The sequence below is a fragment of the Dendrobates tinctorius genome, unplaced genomic scaffold (genome assembly GCF_039654945.1).
Source record: "Dendrobates tinctorius isolate UK_male_01 unplaced genomic scaffold, ASM3965494v1 ptg000388l, whole genome shotgun sequence".
NCBI classification, from domain to species: Eukaryota; Metazoa; Chordata; class Amphibia; order Anura; family Dendrobatidae; genus Dendrobates; species Dendrobates tinctorius.
The window spans coordinates 4,141,811-4,163,571 of record NW_027362054.1 but is presented as its reverse complement, the minus strand read 5'-3'; the positions used below and the strand labels follow the sequence as shown (position 1 = coordinate 4,163,571).

The 21,761-nt window shown below is 44.3% G+C and overlaps 1 protein-coding gene across 2 annotated transcripts in view; it reads left to right on the top strand.

Moving 5' to 3' along the window:
• LMBR1L (limb development membrane protein 1 like) overlaps window positions 1–21,761 on the top strand; it is a 114,615-nt gene that overhangs the window by 71,344 nt on the left and 21,510 nt on the right. For both annotated transcript variants that reach the window (XM_073563416.1, XM_073563415.1), the window contains exons 5-15: window positions 2,289–2,392; window positions 2,572–2,698; window positions 4,424–4,492; window positions 4,748–4,812; window positions 4,951–5,023; window positions 5,113–5,196; window positions 6,362–6,438; window positions 11,813–11,890; window positions 11,974–12,047; window positions 12,216–12,306; window positions 13,499–13,565. In XM_073563416.1, coding sequence (XP_073419517.1) covers window positions 2,289–2,392; window positions 2,572–2,698; window positions 4,424–4,492; window positions 4,748–4,812; window positions 4,951–5,023; window positions 5,113–5,196; window positions 6,362–6,438; window positions 11,813–11,890; window positions 11,974–12,047; window positions 12,216–12,306; window positions 13,499–13,565 — 909 coding nt within the window. The remainder of the gene's footprint in view (window positions 1–2,288; window positions 2,393–2,571; window positions 2,699–4,423; window positions 4,493–4,747; window positions 4,813–4,950; window positions 5,024–5,112; window positions 5,197–6,361; window positions 6,439–11,812; window positions 11,891–11,973; window positions 12,048–12,215; window positions 12,307–13,498; window positions 13,566–21,761) is intronic.

Here is a 21,761-nt window from a genome sequence, read left to right as displayed (position 1 = left end):
GGTGATATACACAGAGGTATCCGATATTAACAATGGAAGAGCAGCAAGTACATGCCACAGTTTTTAAACTATAAGACGCACTTATCAGCAAGAAAAAAATCTTGCTAAAAAGTATGTGCGTCCACCAGTGTGGATGCAGCCTCCTTTGAGGACACTGGCAAATCATCCTTTTTGGTCGCTGAGAGAAATGTTCTCTCTTCTCTTGCCCGACACTGATGTACCTGAGCAGTGTAGGGCAGGAGAGAAAGCTTGCCGAGAAAACAGAATAATTCAGCTCACCCCTTGGTTGTTCATCTTGAACCTTTGTCGATCCGAGCACGGACACGTCTCTGCCAAGAACGTACGGAAATGCTTCAAAGGAAAAAAGTCCAGCTCCCAGGATAAAATTCAAATATTTTATTTGTACTAATTAAAAAATTACATAGCTGCTATGATCACTGACTCGGCATGTCCAAATCAGACTACCGCATGGGGATTGTCCAGAGAGGCTCTGTACTCGTTACGAGCATTACCTGCTCTTAGGATCCCGTCACATTTAGCGATGCACCAGCGATCCCGACAACGATACGACCCGTCAGGATCGCTGGTGCATCGCTAAATGGTCGCTAGTGAGCTGCCAAACAGGCAGATCTCACCAGCGACATAGCAGCTGTCGGCGGTCGTTACTTACCTGTCAGACGTGGCGATGAAGACGTCCTCCCGCCCGCATCCACTCGTCGGTGCCAGCAGGAAGTCGCCGAAGAGAAACGGCCCAGGACGTTCTCACGCGATCAGCGGGGGAGCCGGTCGGAGGCAAGTATCACACATAGCGATATCGTTAGCAATATCGCTGCTGCGTCACAAGATCTGTGATGCTTAAGCGATATCGCTAACTATCTTGCTTAGTGTGACGGTGCCTTTAGACTGAGTGTAAGAGCTCGAAACGCGTACAGAGGCTCTCTGGACAATCCCCATGCGGTAGTCTGATTTGGATATGCCGATTCAGTGATCATAGCAGCTATGTAATTTTTTAATTAGTACAAATAAAACATTTGAATTTTATCCTGGGAGCTGGACTTTTTTCCTTTGAAGGAGAGAAAGCTACCAAAACCTGCTCCTCTCTGAAAGCTGCATGAATTCTGCAGGTCCTCGCTAGCTGAAAGCCCTGTAATAAGTCGCATGCCTGGGAGAAACTTATATATGTATGTAGTAGTGGAGCTGTGGGACCATTGTATTTCAAAAAATGCCGCGTTTAGTGTGACTTTATTTATTCACTAAGAGTCGTCATACAGCCTGATTGGGTTCGGTACAGTGCATAGGTGGAAATCATTTATAGTGGTTCTTTGGGTATATAATATTAATGACTTATCATTAAGATAGATCATCAATATCAATCAATATCAGAATAATGGGAGTCTGACAGCAAGCAACCCCACTGATGAGCTGCTGGCAATTCTGAAACGGATGGATGTGAAATTCTGCTCAATGTTTACATCAGTCCTTTGCCAGAGCTTCTAACAGCTGATCGGTGGGCGGTGCAGGGTTTTGGACTGGAACCGAGCAAATTTTTATGACCTATCTTCAAGGAGTTGTCCACTACTAGGACAACCCCTTCTGATTGCCCACACTTGGTCCCGATTAAAATAATTTAAAAAAAAAGCCTATGCTCTGCTCCTGTGCCGGTGGCGCTCCCCAAAGGTGGAGACAGTGACACCAGAGCTGATTAGGCATCGGGCTCACGTGTCATCACAACCTCACGAGAGGAGTGCCGACACTGCAGGAATGGCACCGGAGGTGTGTAGGCTTTTTTAGTTTGTCGGAGCCAAGCATGGAGAATGAGAAGGTGTTGCCCTAGTAGTGGATAACCACTTTAAGGTCGTGTCATCAGGATATCTTGTGACCAGACAACCCCTTTAATACCGGCTGTAATAGAGTACTGTAGGTATTTCTTTCTTCAGCCTTTATACTAGCTCACTGCTATGCTGCGGGTGTTAACTATTAATATGCCAAGGTTGCGATCCCTTGTGCTTTATCTCTGTAGCAGATGATATCCTGTGTGTTTGGCCTAAATCATGCACATTGGCCGGCATGTCTGCTCCCACAGTCACGGGTGGTTCCTATGTCTGCAGATGCAGGTTCCTGTCATTGCACATGGACCCATAACTGACTACATGTTGTGATTGGAGATACTGAGACTGTGAGATGACACCTCTGTAAGAGTTAGTTGTCCCACAAATAAATGCTCAGACTTCGTTCATAAATCACGTGTGTTGTCCGTCCCCGGTTAACTCTTTATTCTCTACTTACAGGCCTTTGGAACCTGGTGTTTCTGTTTTCAAATCTCTCGCTAATATTTCTGATGCCATTTGCTTATTTCTTCACTGAGGCAGAAGGATTCGCTGGATCAAAAAAGGTAACACTGTAGTTTTGTTGGTCTTTCCCTCCCCTACAGTAAATGTGAAACAGGGAGGAGTAGTCATCCAATCATATGGAATAATGTGAAGGTCATGTCGGCCATTTTGTGTGTAATTATATGCAATATGGGATAGTTGTTTGTTTTAAGTGTTTTTTCCCTTACTTTCTTGCTCCCAGGGAGTGATGTCCAGAGTATATGAGACCTCTGTAGTTCTTCTGCTCCTCACCCTCCTGGTCTTTGGCATTCTTTGGGTGGCATCTGCAATTGTAGACGATGATGCTGCAGGGAGGGAATCTCTCTATGGTATGTGTTTTTGTCTTTTAGTTGGATGGTAGCTGGATAGTTAGGGTTTTATTATGTTCACACCTATGAATCCAGTCTGATAGTGTAATTAAAGGGAATCTGTCATCAATTTTTTTTGCCTATCAGCTGCGGCCACTGGCATCAGGGGCAAATCTACAGCATTCTGTAATCTACAGCTTTCTGTATTGCTGTAGATAAGCCCTCGATGTAACCTGAAAGATAAGAAAAATTAGTTATATTCTCACCGGTGGGGGAGTTCCGGGCCCGGAGGGAGTTGCGGTCTGGTCCGGCGCCTCCCATCTTGCAGCAATGATGTCCTCTTCATTCCTGTCCGTCGCGGCTCTGGTGCAGGCGCATTGCTCTGCCCTGTTGAAGGCAGAGTAGAGTCCTGCAGTGTGCAGGTGCTGGTCCTCTTCTGGCGCCTGCGCACTGCAGTAATCGGCTCTGCCCTCAACAGGGCAGAGCCCTGCGCCAGAGCCGCGACGGACAGGAATGAAGAGGACGTCATTGCTGCAAGATGGGAGGCGCCGGACTGCGACTGCCTCCGGACCCGGAATGCCCCCCGGTGAGTATAATATAACTTATTTTTCTTATCTTTCAGGTTACATTGGGGGCTTATCTACAGCATTACAGAATGCTGTAGATAAGCCCCTGATGCTGGTGGCTGCTGCTGATAGGCAAAAAAATTGATGACAGATTCCCTTTAAACCCTTCTTCTCCCTCTACAGTAGATGCTTATACATGAGCATTAGTTCATTACCAAACAGCCGCTCTGTAGTTGGTCTATTGGCGCAGCCTTATTTGCCATGTTTCCTGACACGGTGTAATTACTAGATATCGGCACACCCGCCATGCGGCTGTCGGGTCCTGGTCGGGAGACCCAATGGCTATAAATCACGGACTGTGAGTGTTCAGCATAACATTTTAGTGTAGCTTTCTCTATAGAGGATTTACATCTCTACATACAACACTAAATTGGCCTTAAACCGTAAACTAGAAGCTAGGATGATCACCAAATTTTGAAATATATTTAATTTAGGATGGGTGCAGACGAGCATCTAAAACAAAAATCATTTTTTTATCCAGAAAGACATTTTTTCACTTGTATTGTTTGTCCATTTTTTTTTTTTCCCCCAAGTCTGTATGTTTGTTTTTTGACATTTGTAGCTTTTTTTTTATGTATTTTCTTTTTTATAAAGGGCCCAATTTGCTTTCAGTGAAAACTATTTCAGTGTATCCATTAAAAACCGATCTCATCACAATAGTGTCAGTATGATATCGGCATTATTTCAATGCATCCACTGATTTCTAAGACTGAATCTATTTTGAGAAGCATCTGAGATTTCTCCACGCTGCAGATTTCTCCACGCTGCAGATTTCTCCACGCTGCAGATTTCTTCACGCTGCAGATTTCTTCACTTGGTCCTTGTGAAATAAGCGTTCGTGTGAACTAGCGCCTGGGTTATCAGTGGTCCATGTGTTGTCTTATACACAGGCAGCAGCCAGACAAACCGATAAAAGGCTCCTTTTGACATGGCATGCCTGCAACTAAGCAGAAACGGGACCTTTTCAGGTGGAAACCCTCTGTAACCCCACGGGTAATTGCTGCACCATAAAAGCCCTGTGCGGCTGTAAAGTATTTCCACGGTTTGGGCCCAGCTGTCCAGTACTCTGATATAAGTTATGACCTAATGGACAGGTGACGGGTTTCCTCTTCTCTTTCAGACCTGTGGGAATACTACCTCCCGTACCTGTACTCTGGCATCTCTCTGTTCGGTGTCCTGCTCCTATTATGTAAGTGTTTCCTCTTGGGAAGCAGTCGGTGGCCTCTGCAGCACTGACTTAGCGGAGCTGTTACTATACTTGTACTTATTAGCTACGTGGCAGCCATAGTTTGGGACAGCCATGTCCTTTATAATTGCTGGATTGGTGTCACTTGAAGAGTTTCTCTTGTGCTGTATTTGTGGTCTTCCTCCCGGTTATCTATGCAATGGTGTTGTTCATTTACTGTGTTTTGGTCTCTAATTTATTTTTCGTTTTTCTATACAGTGTGCACTCCACTAGGACTGTCTCGGATGTTCTCAGTTACTGGAAAGCTGCTTGTCAAACCTCGGGTGGGTATAAATCGAGATCCTAGCTGGTTTTTTTTTTTGTACATTTGTGGCTATGTTTGTATTCACACTCGCAAAATATGTTCCTTCCAATTGAAATGACTTATCCGTCTTAACGGCCTGTGTCCTTTGACGTCACAGCTCTTGGAGAACTTGGAGGAACACCTGAGCTGTACGGCATTTGAAGAAGCAGCTATATCCCGTAAAATCTCAAGTAGGTGCCTGCTCTGCGAAATTCGGATTTCTGGTTTACAGACACTTGGTTTTCGGTCTCATCTTATTTTTTGGGCTTTTACTTTACAGCTAAAGCATCTTGTTGGCTGAAACTAAACATGGAGGCTCTACAGAAAAGACTCTTGGCTATAAAGAGCCACAGAATTACATTAGGTGAGATTTTTACCCCTCTTCACATAATATGCCCGTTATCTAGACCCCCTGATTTCAGTGGGGTCTCCTGACTCTTCCCTGACAGATGATGGTCGGGGAAGAGAAGCATCAGGCTGTTGAAATTTTACCGTCTGATTTTTGTGTTTTCATGGTGGCGATAAGTTACTGCCAGATGTGTCGAGCAGCGTCTTTCTCCACTTTGGCAATTGAAAACATTTGAACACCTGGCTGTGTGTGGAGAAAGTTTGGAGAATTGGCCATCTGTTAAAGGAAAGTTTGGACAGCAGTTCTCTCATGCACATGGCCAGCTTAAGGGTGCAATTTCTAAAATTGATCGTTATTGTATCACTGGAAGGGCTGTGTGCGCTTCCCTAGAGTAAATATTTTCATTTTCATGTATCCTGTGTCATTGTGTAGTAATTGTCGCAAAACTAAACGGAATTGCATTAACATTGATGCGATCTGTTCACTTAAAGCTCAATCGTCGGGTTAATTTTTATTTCCTAAATGGAGAGTACACATAAACATAAGCAACTTTGTAATATGTTTTATCACAGAGAGCTGCTTCTTTGAACTGATGTTTCATTCTCAAAATTCTCATTTCATGGGTAAAATCTGTATACAGATTGTTACTTTTCTGAGATAGGAGATGACAGCAGCTGCCGGGAAGGCGAGCTTCACTAGGGGCTGAGCTGCTGCTGCTGCCTCCTCCTCCCCCTTCTCAGAAATGTAACATTCTGTCTTCACTGAATACATATTTTACCCATGAAATGACAATTTTGAGAATGGAAAAAACCCTTCAAGGAGGAGAAAGAAGCAGATTTAACTGAGTAATGTACCGTATGTTACAAAGTTTCTTATTTGCATGTGTACTGTTGATTTATGTAAAAAAACAAAACAAAAAAACCCATTACTCTTTAAAGGCAACATTGTCCATTAATAGCATTTTACTCCTAAAACCTGTAGAAACTGCTCAAAAGACACGAATAAAGCCAAGTAGTCCAAGAGTTGCAATGAAATGCCGCCATCTAGTGGCAACCCTTTATATGTCTTAAGGGTTAAAAAATGGCAAAAGAAATTTTTTTTACTAGTTAGTCTTGTGAAAAGTAGTTTAAGAGAGCCTAAGAAAAATAACTTTAAATAATAGCAATTTTATATATTTTAGAGATGAGAAGGAAGGCCTCACCATGGCAGCGTAATTTCGTATACCCTGTGGCCATGTTGCTGCTGCTCGCACTGACGGTAGGTGACCGGTAAATCAGAAGACACTGCAAATCAGACACATTATATACAGTAAAATGACTGACCTGGTTAGCTTATATTAGTTACTAGCAAAATGCATACCTTTGTATTGTGCCGTCACCTTAAAGCTGTTTTACTAGCAAATTACACCATAATTGTAAAACAATGAGAATATACTATAAGGGCTTGGGCGAAGATATAGTTCCGATATCTGTTACATATAGGACTATAAATTGCAGGGTGGCATTTCCATGATGTGCTAGAAAATATATAGTTATGAGGCCATAATATGATTTTATTTTAATTTGAAAATCAGATTTCTACAGGTATATGTCAAAAGTCTGAAAACTGTCCTGGTAGGAAAGGGGATAAAAGGGGTTGTCCTGTCTAGTGCAATGTTACACACTGTTAGGATGCAGCAACGTGCAGTGCCTGCCGGAAATTTACAATGGTCTGGACAACCCTCTTAACTGTTGATAGTGATGTACCTGGAACAATACTTTTATTAAGGTTTTGTTTTTTCAAGAAGTTAAAGGTTTTTTTTTTTTTTTACAATATACTGCTACAAAAAAGGAAAGTCACTGCCAAGTATTCAAAAATTAATCAACTTTATTTACGATACATAATCTAAAATCCTATTCCAATGGAACAACAGGTACAAAAATAGACTACACAGATCAGGTATGCATTAATGGGCATATACAAGTTATTTTAGTGACACTTCACCCTATATATATATATATATATATATATATATATATATATATATATATATATATATATATATATATATATATATATATATATATATACATACATACGTGCATGCATATATGCATGGCTCTCCCATCCCTGTCCTGGTGTGCATGACTCTCCTGTCCCTGTCATTGTATGCATGGCTCCCCTGTTGCTGTCATTGTATACATGGCTCCCCTGTCGCTGTCCTGGTATGCATGGCTCTCCTGTCCCTGTCATTGTATGCATGGCTCCCCTGTTGCTCTCCTTGTGTGCAGGGCTCTCCCGTCCCTGTCATTGTATGCATGGCTCCCCTGTCGCTGTCATTGTATGCATGGCTCCCCTGTCGCTGTCCTGGTATACATGGCTCCCCTGTCGCTGTCCTGGTATACATGGCTCCCCTGTCGCTGTCATTGTATGCATGGCTCCCCTGTCGCTGTCATTGTATGCATGGCTCCCCTGTCGCTGTCATTGTATGCATGGCTCCCCTGTCGCTGTCATTGTATGCATGGCTCCCCTGTCGCTGTCATTGTATGCATGGCTCCCCTGTCGCTGTCATTGTATGCATGGCTCCCCTGTCGCTGTCATTGTATGCATGGCTCCCCTGTCGCTGTCATTGTATGCATGGCTCCCCTGTCGCTGTCATTGTATGCATGGCTCCCCTGTCGCTGTCATTGTATGCATGGCTCCCCTGTCGCTGTCTGCATGGCTCTCCTGTCCCTGTCATTGTATGCATGGCTCTCCCTTCCCTGTCATTGTATGCATGGCTCTCCCGTCGCTGTCATTGTATGCATGGCTCCCCTGTCGCTGTCATTGTATGCATGGCTCCCCTGTTGCTCTCCTTGTATGCATGGCTCTCCCATCCCTGTCATTGTATACATGGCTCTCCTGTTGATGTCATTGTATGCATGGCTCTCCTGTCGCTGTCCTGGTGTGCATGGCTCCCCTGTCGCTGTCATTGTATAAATGGCTCCCCTGTCGCTGTCATTGTATGCATGGCTCTCCTGTCGCTGTCATTGTATGCATGGCTCTCCTGTCGCTGTCATTGTATGCATGGCTCTCCTGTCGCTGTCATTGTATGCATGTCTCTCCCTTCCCTGTCATTGTATGCATGGCTCTCCTGTCGCTGTCATTGTATGCATGGCTCTCCTGTCGCTGTCATTGTATGCATGGCTCTCCTGTCGCTGTCATTGTATGCATGTCTCTCCCTTCCCTGTCATTGTATGCATGGCTCTCCTGTCGCTGTCATTGTATGCATGGCTCCCCTGTCGCTGTCATTGTATACATGGGCTCTCCTGTCGTTGTCATTGTATGCATGGCTCTCCTGTCGCTGTCCTGGTATGCATGGCTCTCCTGTTGCTGTCATTGTATGCATGGCTCCCCTGTCGCTGTCATTGTATGCATGGCTCTCCTGTTGCTGTCATTGTATGCATGGCTCTCCTGTCGCTGTCATTGTATGCATGGCTCTCCTGTTGCTCTCCTTGTATGCATGGCTCTCCCATCCCTGTCATTGTATACATGGCTCCCCTGTCGCTGTCATTGTATACATGGCTCCCCTGTCTCTGTCATTGTATGCATGGCTCCCCTGTCTCTGTCATTGTATGCATGGCTCCCCTGTCTCTGTCATTGTATGCATGGCTCCCCTGTCGCTGTCATTGTATGCATGGCTCCCCTGTCGCTGTCATTGTATGCATGGCTCTCCCGTCCCTGTCATTGTATGCATGGCTCTCCCTTCCCTGTCATTGTATGCATGGCTCTCCCGTCGCTGTCATTGTATGCATGGCTCCCCTGTCGCTGTCATTGTATGCATGGCTCCCCTGTTGCTCTCCTTGTATGCATGGCTCTCCCATCCCTGTCATTGTATACATGGCTCTCCTGTCGCTGTCATTGTATGCATGGCTCTCCTGTCGCTGTCATTGTATGCATGTCTCTCCCTTCCCTGTCATTGTATGCATGGCTCTCCTGTCGCTGTCATTGTATGCATGGCTCTCCTGTCGCTGTCATTGTATGCATGGCTCTCCTGTCGCTGTCATTGTATGCATGGCTCTCCTGTCGCTGTCATTGTATGCATGTCTCTCCCTTCCCTGTCATTGTATGCATGGCTCTCCTGTCGCTGTCATTGTATGCATGGCTCCCCTGTCGCTGTCATTGTATACATGGGCTCTCCTGTCGCTGTCATTGTATGCATGGCTCTCCTGTCGCTGTCATTGTATGCATGGCTCCCCTGTTGCTCTCCTTGTATGCATGGCTCCCCTGTTGCTCTCCTTGTATGCATGGCTCTCCCATCCCTGTCATTGTATACATGGCTCCCCTGTCGCTGTCATTGTATACATGGCTCCCCTGTCGCTGTCATTGTATGCATGGCTCTCCTGTTGCTGTCATTGTATGCATGGTTCCCCTGTCGCTGTCATTGTATGCATGGCTCCCCTGTCTCTGTCATTGTATGCATGGCTCCCCTGTCTCTGTCATTGTATGCATGGCTCCCCTGTCTCTGTCATTGTATGCATGGCTCCCCTGTCTCTGTCATTGTATGCATGGCTCCCCTGTCGCTGTCATTGTATGCATGGCTCCCCTGTCGCTGTCATTGTATGCATGGCTCCCCTGTCGCTGTCATTGTATGCATGGCTCTCCCGTCCCTGTCATTGTATGCATGGCTCCCCTGTCGCTCTCCTTGTATGCATGGCTCTCCTGTTGCTGTCATTGTATGCATGGTTCCCCTGTCGCTGTCATTGTATGCATGGCTCCCCTGTCTCTGTCATTGTATGCATGGCTCCCCTGTCTCTGTCATTGTATGCATGGCTCCCCTGTCGCTGTCATTGTATGCATGGCTCCCCTGTCGCTGTCATTGTATGCATGGCTCCCCTGTCGCTGTCATTGTATGCATGGCTCTCCCTTCCCTGTCATTGTATGCATGGCTCCCCTGTCGCTGTCATTGTATGCATGGCTCCCCTGTTGCTCTCCTTGTATGCATGGCTCTCCCATCCCTGTCATTGTATACATGGCTCTCCTGTCGCTGTCATTGTATGCATGGCTCTCCTGTCGCTGTCATTGTATGCATGGCTCTCCTGTTGCTGTCATTGTATGCATGTCTCTCCCTTCCCTGTCATTGTATGCATGTCTCTCCCTTCCCTGTCATTGTATGCATGGCTCTCCTGTCGCTGTCATTGTATGCATGGCTCTCCTGTCGCTGTCATTGTATGCATGGCTCTCCTGTCGCTGTCATTGTATGCATGTCTCTCCCTTCCCTGTCATTGTATGCATGGCTCTCCTGTCGCTGTCATTGTATGCATGGCTCCCCTGTCGCTGTCATTGTATACATGGGCTCTCCTGTCGCTGTCATTGTATGCATGGCTCTCCTGTCGCTGTCATTGTATGCATGGCTCTCCTGTTGCTCTCCTTGTATGCATGGCTCCCCTGTTGCTCTCCTTGTATGCATGGCTCTCCCATCCCTGTCATTGTATACATGGCTCCCCTGTCGCTGTCATTGTATACATGGCTCCCCTGTCGCTGTCATTGTATGCATGGCTCTCCTGTTGCTGTCATTGTATGCATGGTTCCCCTGTCGCTGTCATTGTATGCATGGCTCTCCTGTCGCTGTCATTGTATGCATGGCTCTCCTGTCGCTGTCATTGTATGCATGGCTCTCCTGTCGCTGTCATTGTATGCATGGCTCTCCTGTCGCTGTCCTGGTATGCATGGCTCTCCCGTCCCTGTCATTGTATGCATGGCTCTCCTGTCGCTGTCATTGTATGCATGGCTCTCCCGTCCCTGTCTTTGTATGCATGGCTCTCCTGTCGCTGTCATTGCATACATGGCTCCCCTGTCGCTGTCATTGTATGCATGGCTCTCCTGTTGCTGCCCTGGTATGCAGGGCTCCCCTGTTGCTGTCATTGTATGCAGGGCTCCCCTGTCGCTGTCATTGTATACATGGCTCCCCTGTCGCTGTCATTGTATGCATGGCTCTCCTATTGCGGTCCTGGTATGCATGGCTATTTATCCCCCTATCCTTGTATGCATGATTCTTGTTAAAAAAAAAAAAATAAAAAAAATCCTATTTACCTACCTGCGCGCCCTAGGTGGCACTGCATCTTGTTCGTTCCAGCCGAGCAATCACGTAGCCCCGCTCATTAAGGTAATGAATATGCAGGTCTCTCCACTCCCATAGGCGTGGAGTGCATATTCGTTACCTTAATGAGCAGGGCCATGTGATCGCTCGGCTGGAAGAACTGCTGGCGCCGGAACGAACGTGATGCAATGTCAGCGAGGGCGCACTGGAAGCTGGCGGCTGGCATTGTGTGCGCTTACAGCAGCAGCACAGGCTTTAACCACAGCCGCCGGCTCCTGCCTCTGACTCGCCGATCACCCTCCCCCGTTGGCCCTCTTGGACAATTGACTCGTGCATAAGCTGAGGGGGGCGAGTAGATACAGTATTTACCGATGGGTTTCAGAATATGCAGGCAGAAATGAGTGGCACATTGATAGTAATAAAGTGGTTTACTGTACATAACCGGAGTTGTAGACTCGGGCCCCAACGAGGGTTTTGCTTTTTCTTCTTCCTGGGGGGTGCGTCAACTACAATTCCATTAATTTCAGTACAAATGCCACCTTGCTGTGACATTGACTTTTCTTTTTCCTGAAGGGCCTCTCTGTGCTGATCGTCTGCTTCCACATCTTGGAACTTCTCATCGATGATGCCGCCATGCCAAAAGGAATGCAGGTACTTGTATACCAAATACAGCTAAAATGTTACTATTATTTCCCTGGGTCTTATTAGCTGAAGTAATTAACATTGCTTCACAGGACTCAAGCCTTGGGAAGGTTTCTTTCTCCGTCTTCGGGCCCTTTGGAGCAGCCGTGCAAGTCGTCCTCATATTGTATCCTTTGCTGGAAAGTAAAATATGTGAAGATGGTTACATGTGTCTGTGCCATTGTAAGAGACCAACCTGGGAAAACCACAAAACTGAATATGAATATTCTCAGCTCCTGGGGTATTAGTATAAAATTGCAGTGTTAATGGATATGAATCCTTAACGTCTCACCAGCTACCTGATGGCCTCGTCTGTCGTTGGGTTTTACAGCTCTCCGTTCTTCATACGACTCCTGCCCCAGAAACATAACACAACCATGACCAAAGTATGATGTTTTTACTTGTCTTTATTTGTGGTGATTTAACTTGGAAAGTGCAGAGCAGCTATAAAGTCGCCATATCCCTCCTGTAACTGCAGTCTGTAGAAAATGGCTTGGCCAAAAACCGAAAACCCATTCTGATCAGCTGTTACTAGCATTGGGGTTAATAAAGCATCACACAATGCAAACTGAAATCATTGTGGGCCCTTTGTATACAAAAAAGGATGATTATTACTTGGCAGGGTAGAAATGATGTTCTCAAGACTTTGTGTTGTGAATGCAGAATTACATGGACAGGTTTTACAGTAGAACGTGCATAGTTGTACGATTATCACCTATGGGTGCTCGAGTTGTGTGATTGTGTCCCTAGTTGATGATCATATATTTATGGTGACATCGGAGGGGAAAAGGATGGGTGTTGGGCTTCATTTAGTCCCTGATTCACCAAAGCTTTTATGCCAGAAAAGTAGGTGAAAGCTTTGAAAAGTTGCATATTTTTTGCACAATATCAAGCTGTGCAAATATTTTGCAAGTTCTGGCATTTTTTTTGCCATTTGCTCTCTGCTCAGACTGATTACGTGGGACGGGGGCAAGTTGGAGTATAGTGATTCCTGCTCATATAATTCATTGCGATCGGTTGTGTGCCTTTTGCCAGTCCATGACTGGAGTAACATTTATGGCAAGACCCGCACTGAAGTATACGCCACTTCGGTCCTAGCTTGATTAATTAAGCGGCATGTGTCTCGCACTACACCCCTCTACCTCGTCAAGATGGGTGAGAACGCATGATGATTCCGGGACCTTGGTGTCTACATCATGTCATCAATGAAAAAACTGTGTTCAGCTTTTTCAAGTTCTGATAAAATCTTCATTATAGTACTGGATTGATCTAGTACCTAAAGGGGTTCATTAGTGCAGAAGCCCCATTTTTAAATACCATTTTCTTAGTTGGCAGAGGAGAGTCCCCTTTCCCCCTCATGTATAGTCTGGAGTGGTCCCAAAGGGTTTCTCTTACTTAGGACAATCATATTGATTTATTACTTATGTAATGCTTTCCGTCTCCTGCTGTGACACTACAGGGTCATTTAACATGTCATGGTTGCCTCTGATATGATTGCTAACAATTGATATAGCATTGTAACAGAAAAAAGCGAAGACCATTATTTACATTGCAAATGACATTCGCTTTCTCTCCTAGATCATTGGAAACTGTGTGTCCTTGCTTGTTCTCAGCTCTGCCCTCCCTGTCTTCTCAAGAACGTTGGGTAAGGCTTGTAGTTGCAAATGGATTTTATCTAAAGTATTGTTCGTCCTTGTAGGACAAACTTTTTTTCACAGAAACCTAGATTAGACATTTATAATTTAAGAGTTGAAGATAAATTCTGCTATAAAAGGGTTGTGTCAATAGTATACAGGAAATTCTGTTGATCTCTAGGTTCCAACCTCTGGGGACCCTCATCGATGCCGGCAAATGGGTTCTGAAGAGCCCCGCTTCAATGAAGTGGAAGTTGATCATTGGCATCTCCGCTTCATTCATACCCTATGGAACTGCCGAAGACAGCTGAGCCCTGTGCTTCTACAGTAAGGCAGTCTAATAGACAATGAATGAAGGGGAAATATGCATTTTTGACCTCCGCTTCATTACGATGGAGTCTTCAAAGTCCCGTGCTCAGGCTGCATTTGACAGTGCCAGCAAAAGCTATGCGACTTCAGAAACATCATGCGCACACGTTATTTTTTTTTTTTTTATTTCCTGACTGATTTGGAAAACTGTTGTGTCTTTGCAAACTTCAGACTGTCACTTCAGCGTTTTTTCACCCATAGGAATTACAGTAATTTGGTAAGTGCAAAAATGCAGCAAAAAGCGCAGGTATCAGTTTTTTGGTGCCAAAATTTTAAGGAAGCTGTCCACTAAACTTTATCAGCATGCACAAGCGACAATAAAAATGCAAATACACAGCAAAACTTGCTTTTTTTGAAGCGGTTTCTTTACTGCCAAGAGAGCAGGTTTTGCCTGCGGAAAAAAAAGCGCAGCAAAAGCGCAACATGTGAACATATCCTAGACGGCTTTGGTATAGCCTTTCTAAGTACCCACTGGAATTTGCATTTTAGGAATGATATATGAGGGGCTGATTGCTTAAAACCTCCAATAGACATTTCTTTTGTCTTGTTCTTTGATGGAAACTGATCTCGCACCAGAAATCCAAATCTATCAACATAGCACAATGGACGCAAGAGATCAATTCCAGCCTCTTCTATATCTTAGTGGGAACTACACATATAATAAGAGGCTGGAGATAATGGTTTTATGATACACACGTCGTCAATATTGTTGGTACCCCACATTTAATGACAGAAAAACCCACAATGGTGAATGAAATAACTTGAATCTGACAAAAGAAGTAATAAATCAAAAATCTAAGAAAATGAACAAATGAAAGTCACATTGCTTTTCACCATGCTTCACAGAATTTAACCCCTTCACCCCCAAGGGTGGTTTGCACGTTCATGACCGGGACAATTTTTACAATTCTGACCACTGTACCTTTATGAGGTCATAACTCTGGAACGCTTCCATGGATCCCGGTGATTCTGACATTGTTTTCTCGAGACATATTGTACTTCATGTTAGTGGTAAAATTTCATTAAAATAACTTGCGTTTATTTGTGAAAAAAAATGGAAATTTGGCAAAAATTTTGTAAATTTCGCAATTTTCCAACTTTGAATTTTTATGCCCTTAAATCACGGAGATACGGCACACAAAAAACTTGATAAGTAACATTTCCCACATGTTTACTTTAATTCAGCACAATTTTGGAACCAAAATTTTTTTTTGTTAGGAAGTTATAAGGGTTAAAAGTTGACCAGCGATTTCTCATTTTTACAACACCATTTTATTTTTAGGACCACATCACATTTGAAGCCACTTTGAGGGGTCTATATGATAGAAAATACCCAAAAGTGACACCATTCTAAAAACTGAACCCCTTAAGGTGCTCAAAACCACATTCAAGAAGTTTATTAACCCATTAGGTGCGTCACAGGAATTTGTTTGAATATTTAAAAAGAAGTGAACATCTAACTTTTTTTCACAAAAAAAATACTTCAGGTTCAATTTTTTTTATTTTACCAAGGGTAACAGGAGAAATTGGACTGCAAAAGTTATTGTGCAATTTGTCCTGAGTACGCTGATACCTGATTTGTGGGGGGAACGACTGTTTCGGCGCATGGCAGAGCTCAGAATGGAAGGAGCGCCGTTTGACTTTTTCAATGCAAAATTGGCTGGAATTCAGATCGGACGCCATGTCACGTTTGGAGAGTCCCTGATGTACCTAAACAGTGGAAACCCCCTACAAGTGACCCCATTTTGGAAACTAGACCCCCCAAGGAACTTATCTAGATATGTGGTGAGAACTTTGAACCCACAAGGGCTTTACAGAAGTTTATAACGTACAGCGGTACAATTAAAAAATCATATTTTTTCCACAAAAATGATCTTTTCACCCCAATTTTTATTTTCCCAAGGGTAACAGGACCCTAAAAGTTATTGTGCAATTTGTCCTGAGTATGCTGATACCCCACATGTGGGGGTAAACCACTATTTGGGCGCATGGCAGAGCTCGGAAGGGAAGCAGCGCCATTTGACGTTTTTGGCTGGAATTGAGATCGGACATCATGTCGCGATTGGAAAACCCCTGATGTACCAAAACAGTGGAAACCCCCCACAAATGACACCATTTTGTAAACTAGACCCCCCCCAAGGAATTTATCTAGATGTGTGGTGAGCACTTTGAACCCCCCAGTGCTTCACAGAAGTTTATAACGCCCGGGCGTGAAAATAAAAAATTCGTATTTTTTCCACAAACATGATCTTTTAGTCACCATTTTTTTAATTTTCCCAAGGGTAACAGGAGAAATTGAACCCCAAAAGTTGTTGTCCAATTTGTCCTGAGTACGCTGACACCCCATATGTGGGAGAAAACTACTGTATGGACACACGTCAGGGCTCGGAAGGGAAGTAGTGACGTTTTGGAATGCAGACATTGATGGAATGGTCTGCGGGTGTCATGTTGCCTTTGGAGAGCCCCTAATGTACCTAAACAGTGGAAACCCCCCACAAATGACCCCATTTTGGAAACTAGACCCCCTAAGGAACTTATCTAGATGTGAGGTGAGCACTTTGAACCCCCAAGGGCTTCACAGAAGTTTATAATGCCCGGGCATGAAAATAAAAAAATCGTATTTTTTCCACAAACATGATCAATTAGTCCCCAATTTTTTCATTTTCCCAAGGGTAACAGGAGAAATTGGACCCCAAAAGTTGTTGTCCAATTTGTCATGAGTACGCTGACACCCCATATGTGGGAGAAAACTACTGTATGGACACACGTCAGGGCTCGGAAGGGAAGTAGTGACGTTTTGGAATGCAGACTTTGATGGAATGGTCTGCGGGTGTCATGTGCGTTTGGAGAGCCCCTGATGTACCTAAACTATTGAAACTCCCCACAAGTGACCCAATTTTGGACACTAGACCCCCTCACGGAACTTATCTAGATGTGTGGTGAGCACTTTGAACCCCCAAGTGCTTCACAGAAGTTTATAACGCTCAGACGTGAAAATAAAAAAATCATTTTTTTCCACAAAAATGATATTTTTGCCCCCAAATTTTTATTTTCCTAAGGGTAACAGGAGAAATTGGACCCCAAAAATTGTTTTGCAATTTGTCCTGAGTAGGCTGATACCCTACATGTGGGGGTAAAACACTGTTTGGGCGCATGGCAGAGCTTGGAAGGGAAGGAGCACCATATGACTTTTTCAACTCAGAATTGGCTGAAATTGAGATCAGACGCAATGTTGCATTTGGAGAGCCCCTGATGTGCCCAAACAGTGGAAACCCCCAATTCTTACTCCAACCCGAACCCCAACACACCCCTAACCCTGGCCCTAACTCTAGCCCTAATGGAAAAATAGAAATAAATACATTTTTTTTATTTTATTAATTTTCCCTAACTAAGGGGGTGATAACGGGGGGTTTGATTTTACTATTTGTGGCGGTTTTTATGTTTGGCAGCTGTCGCACGCTAAAAGACGCTTTTTATTGTAAAAATAGTTTTTGTATCACCACATATTGAGAGCTATAATTTTTCCGTATTTTGACCCACCGAGTCATGTGAGGTCTTATTTTTTGCGAGACGAGTTGACGTTCTTATCGGTACCATTTTCGGGCACGTGACATTTTTTGATCGCTTTTTATTCCGATTTTTGGGACGCAGAATGAACAAAAACCAGCGTTTCATGAATTTCTTTTGGGGGGGTGCGTTTACACTGTTCCGCGTGTGGTAAAATTGATAAAGCGGTTTTATTCTTCGGGTCAGTACGGTTATAGCGATACCTCATTTATGTAGTTTTTTTATGTTTTGTCGGTTTTATGCAATGAAAACTATTTTATATAAAAAATTATTTTTGCATCGCTTTATTCTGCGAGCTATAACTTTTATTTTTTCGCTGATGATGCTGTGTGGCGGCTCGTTTTTTGCGGGACAAGATGACGTTTTCAGCGGTACCATGGATATTTATATGCATCTTTTTGATCGCGCGTTATTACACTTTTTGTTTGGCGGTATGATAATAAATCATTATTTTCTGCTTCGTTTTTCATTTTTATTTTTTAAGGGGTTCGCTAAAGGGGTTAACTAATGGGACAGTTTTATAGGGCAGGTCGTTACGGACGCGGCGATACCTAATATGTGTACTTTTATTTATTTATTTATTTATTTTTTATTTTATTTTCAAAAAATAAATTTATTGGGCAATATTTTTTTATTTTTTTTTTAAATTTATTTTTACATTTTTTTTAATTTTTTTTTTAACTTTATTACATAGTCCCAGGTGGGACATCACTGTCCTGTGACAGATCGCTGATCTGTCACATCACAGATCACTGTGACAGATCAGCAATCTGTCACAGGCATTGAAGAAGACTTCCTCTTGCCTGCGCTTTGCAGGCACTGAGGAAGCCAGCTTCCTCAGGTCCCCGAAGGCCCCCGTCGCCATCTTGGATTCGGGGGCCTGGAGGATAGGAGTCCCCCGCAGCAGCGCTGCACATTGCGCTGCCGTGGGGGGCTCAGGGAAGCACGGAGGGAGCCCCCTCCCTGCCGATGCTTCCCTTTAACTCCCGGTACACCGCGATCGTGTTTGATCGCGGTGTGCAAGGGGTTAACGTGTCGGGGGCGGTCCGTGACCGCCCATGACACATAGTGCCGGGTGTCAGCTGTGATAATCAGCTGACACCCGGCCGCGATCAGCGGCGTTCACCACGTGGGCGCCGCTGATCGCGGTAGACGTACTATCCCGTCCACGGTCATACGGGCCCGGGTACCGTGGACGGGATAGTACGGTGGATGTCAGGAAGGGGTTAAAAAAATTAAACTCATGAAATAGGCCAGTCCAGAAATGATGGTACCCTTAACTTAATATTTTGTTGCACAACCTTTTGAGGCAATTACTGCAATCAAACTATTCCTGTAATTGTCAGTGAGACTGCTGTACCTCTCGACAGGTATTTTGACTCACTCCTCAAGCGCAAACTGCTCCAGTTGTCTCGTGTTTGAAGGTTGCCTTTTCCAGACGGCATGTTTCAGCTCTTTCCAAAGATGCTCAATAGCATTTAGGTCAGGGCTCATAGAAGGCCATTTCAGAATACTGCGATGTTTTCCTCTTAGCCATTCTTGGGTGTTTTTAGCTGTGTGTTTTGGGTCATTATCATGTTGCAAGACCCATGACCTGCGACTGAGTCCAAGCTTTGACACTGGGCAGCACATTTCTCTCTAGGATCCCTTGATAGTCTAGAATCTTTGCAGGGTACAATGAAATCTCAAGACACCCTGTGCCAGATGCAGCAAAGCAGCCCCAGAACATAAGAGCCTCCTCCATGTTTCACAGTAGGGACAGTGTTCTTTTCTTGATATGCTTCATTTTTCCGTCTGTGAACATAGAGCTGATGTGCCTTGCCAAAAAGTTCCATTTTTGTCTCATCTGTCCATAGGACATTCTCCCAGAAGCTTTGTGGCTTGTCAACATGTAGTTTGGCAAATTCCAGTCTGGCTTTTTTATGATTTTTTTTCCACAATGGTGTCCTCCTTGGTCGTCTCCGATGAATTCCACTTTGGCTCATACAACGAAGGATGGTGCGATCTGACACTGATGTTCCTTGAGCTTGAAGTTCACCTTTAATCTGTTTAAAAGTTTTTCTGGGCTCTTGTTACTATTCGTATTATCCATCTTTTTGATTTGTCATCAATTTTCCTCCTGCGGCCACGTCCAGGGAGGTTGGCTGCAGTCCCATGGAGCTTAAATTACTGAATATTATGTGCAACTGTAGTCACAGAAACCTCAAGCTGCTTGGAGATGGTCTTATAACTTTTACCTTGAACATGTTTGCCTGTAATTTTCTTTCTAATCTCCTGAGACAACTCTTTCCTTCGCTTCCTTTGGTCCATGTTGAGTGTGATACACACCATGTCACCAAACAGCACAGTGAGTATCTGTAGCCCTCTATACAGGCCACTCACTGATTCCAAGATTGTAGACACCCGTGATGCTAATTAGTGGACACACCTTGATTTAACATGTCCCTTTTGTCACATTATTTTCAGGGGTACAATCATTTCTGTCCAGGCCTATTTCACGAGTTTTATTTATTTATTTATTTTTTTTAATTCTGTGGAAGCATGGATGAAAAGCAATGTCTGACTTTCATGTGTTAAAGGGAATCGGTCACCCCATTTTTGGCCTATAAGCTGCAGCCACAGCCATCAGGGGCTTATCTACAGCATTCTGTAATGCTGTAGATAAGCCCCTGATGTAACTTGAAAGATGAGAAAAAAGAGTTAGATTATACTCACCCTGTCGTTCGATCCGATCCGATGGGTGTCGCGGTCCGGACCGGCGCATCCCATCTTCATACGATGATGTCCTTCTCCTTGCTTCTCCCTCGGCTCCTGCGCAGGCGTACTTTATCTGCCTTGTTGATGGCAGAGTAAAGTACTGCAGTACGCAGGCGCGGGACCTCTCTGACCTTTCCCGGCGCACTGCAGTACTTTACTCTGCCCTCAACAAGACAGATAAAGTATGCCTGCGCAGGAGCCAAGTGAGAAGCAAGGAGGAGGACATCATAGTATGAAGATGGGAGGCGCTGGACGGCGACACCCACCGCACCCACCCCCTGGTGAGTATAGTCTAACGTGTTATCTTTCAGGTTTCATCGGGGGCTTATCTACAGCATTACAGAATACTGTAGATAAGCCCCTGATGGCGGTGGCCACAGCTTATAGGGCTAAAATGGGGTGACTTATTCCCTTTAATTTTCATAGATTTTTGATTTATTACTTTTGTCAGATTCAAGTTATTTCATTCACCATTGTGGGTTTTTCTGTCATTCAACGAGGGGTACCAACAAATTTGACCACGTGTGTAAGGGTATGTGCACACGCTGCGGATTTGGCCCTGCGGATCCGCTGCAGTTTCTGCTGCTTTGTACAGTATAATACATTATAATCTATGAAAAACAACGCTGTGCACATGCTGCGGATTTGCTGCGGGTTCAGATCCGCAGCATGTCAATTGTTTTTGCGGAATCCTCAGCGGTTTCACACCTGCTCCATTGTAGAGGTGTGAAACCGCAGGGCTAATCCGCAGGTAAACCGCAGGTCTTTTGACCTGCAGACTTTGCAAAATCCGCGCGGAAAAATCCGCAGACCAATCCGCAGCGTGTGCACATAGCCTAATAGGCCAGAAATGCATGGTCACTCTTTGTTACAGAAAACTGAGTGTCCTCTTCTCCTTATCTAAGGGGTCTTTCTACTGAATATAAGGCAGACTGACCTTTTTGATGTGACTTTTTGTTGATGGGCAACTTTAGTGAAAATACTCAATTGTTTTAATCTTTACTTAACGAAGGTTAGATTCTCGCTACAATTTAAATGCTTGGTATTTTTACCATGAATATAAAACGCCTACACACCACTTTTCTGTTAAAATGCCATGTTATTTCATGAAAAAACAGGATAAATCTATTGAAAAATAAACTGAAATCTCTTTTGGGTGGGGAAATAACTAAAATAATGTGGTTGCATAAATATGCACACTCTTAAAGCTAATACTTTGTTGAGGTGACCTTTGCATTGACAGCATTCAGTCACTTTGGGTAGCAGCCTATCAGCGTGGCACATCTAGAATGGCTTTTCTTTACCCACTCTTCCTTGCAGTAGCACTCCAAAACTGTCAGATTGCGAGGGTATCGTTAGTGTGCATCCCACCACAGGTCAACACATAGGGCCTGATTCATCAAAGGGGAATACACCTCTGACGAGCCTAAACAATTCCAGTCTTGATGAATCAGGGCCATGAATTTTCAATTGGATTCAGGTTTGGTCTATTCCAAAACAGTAATCTTCTACAT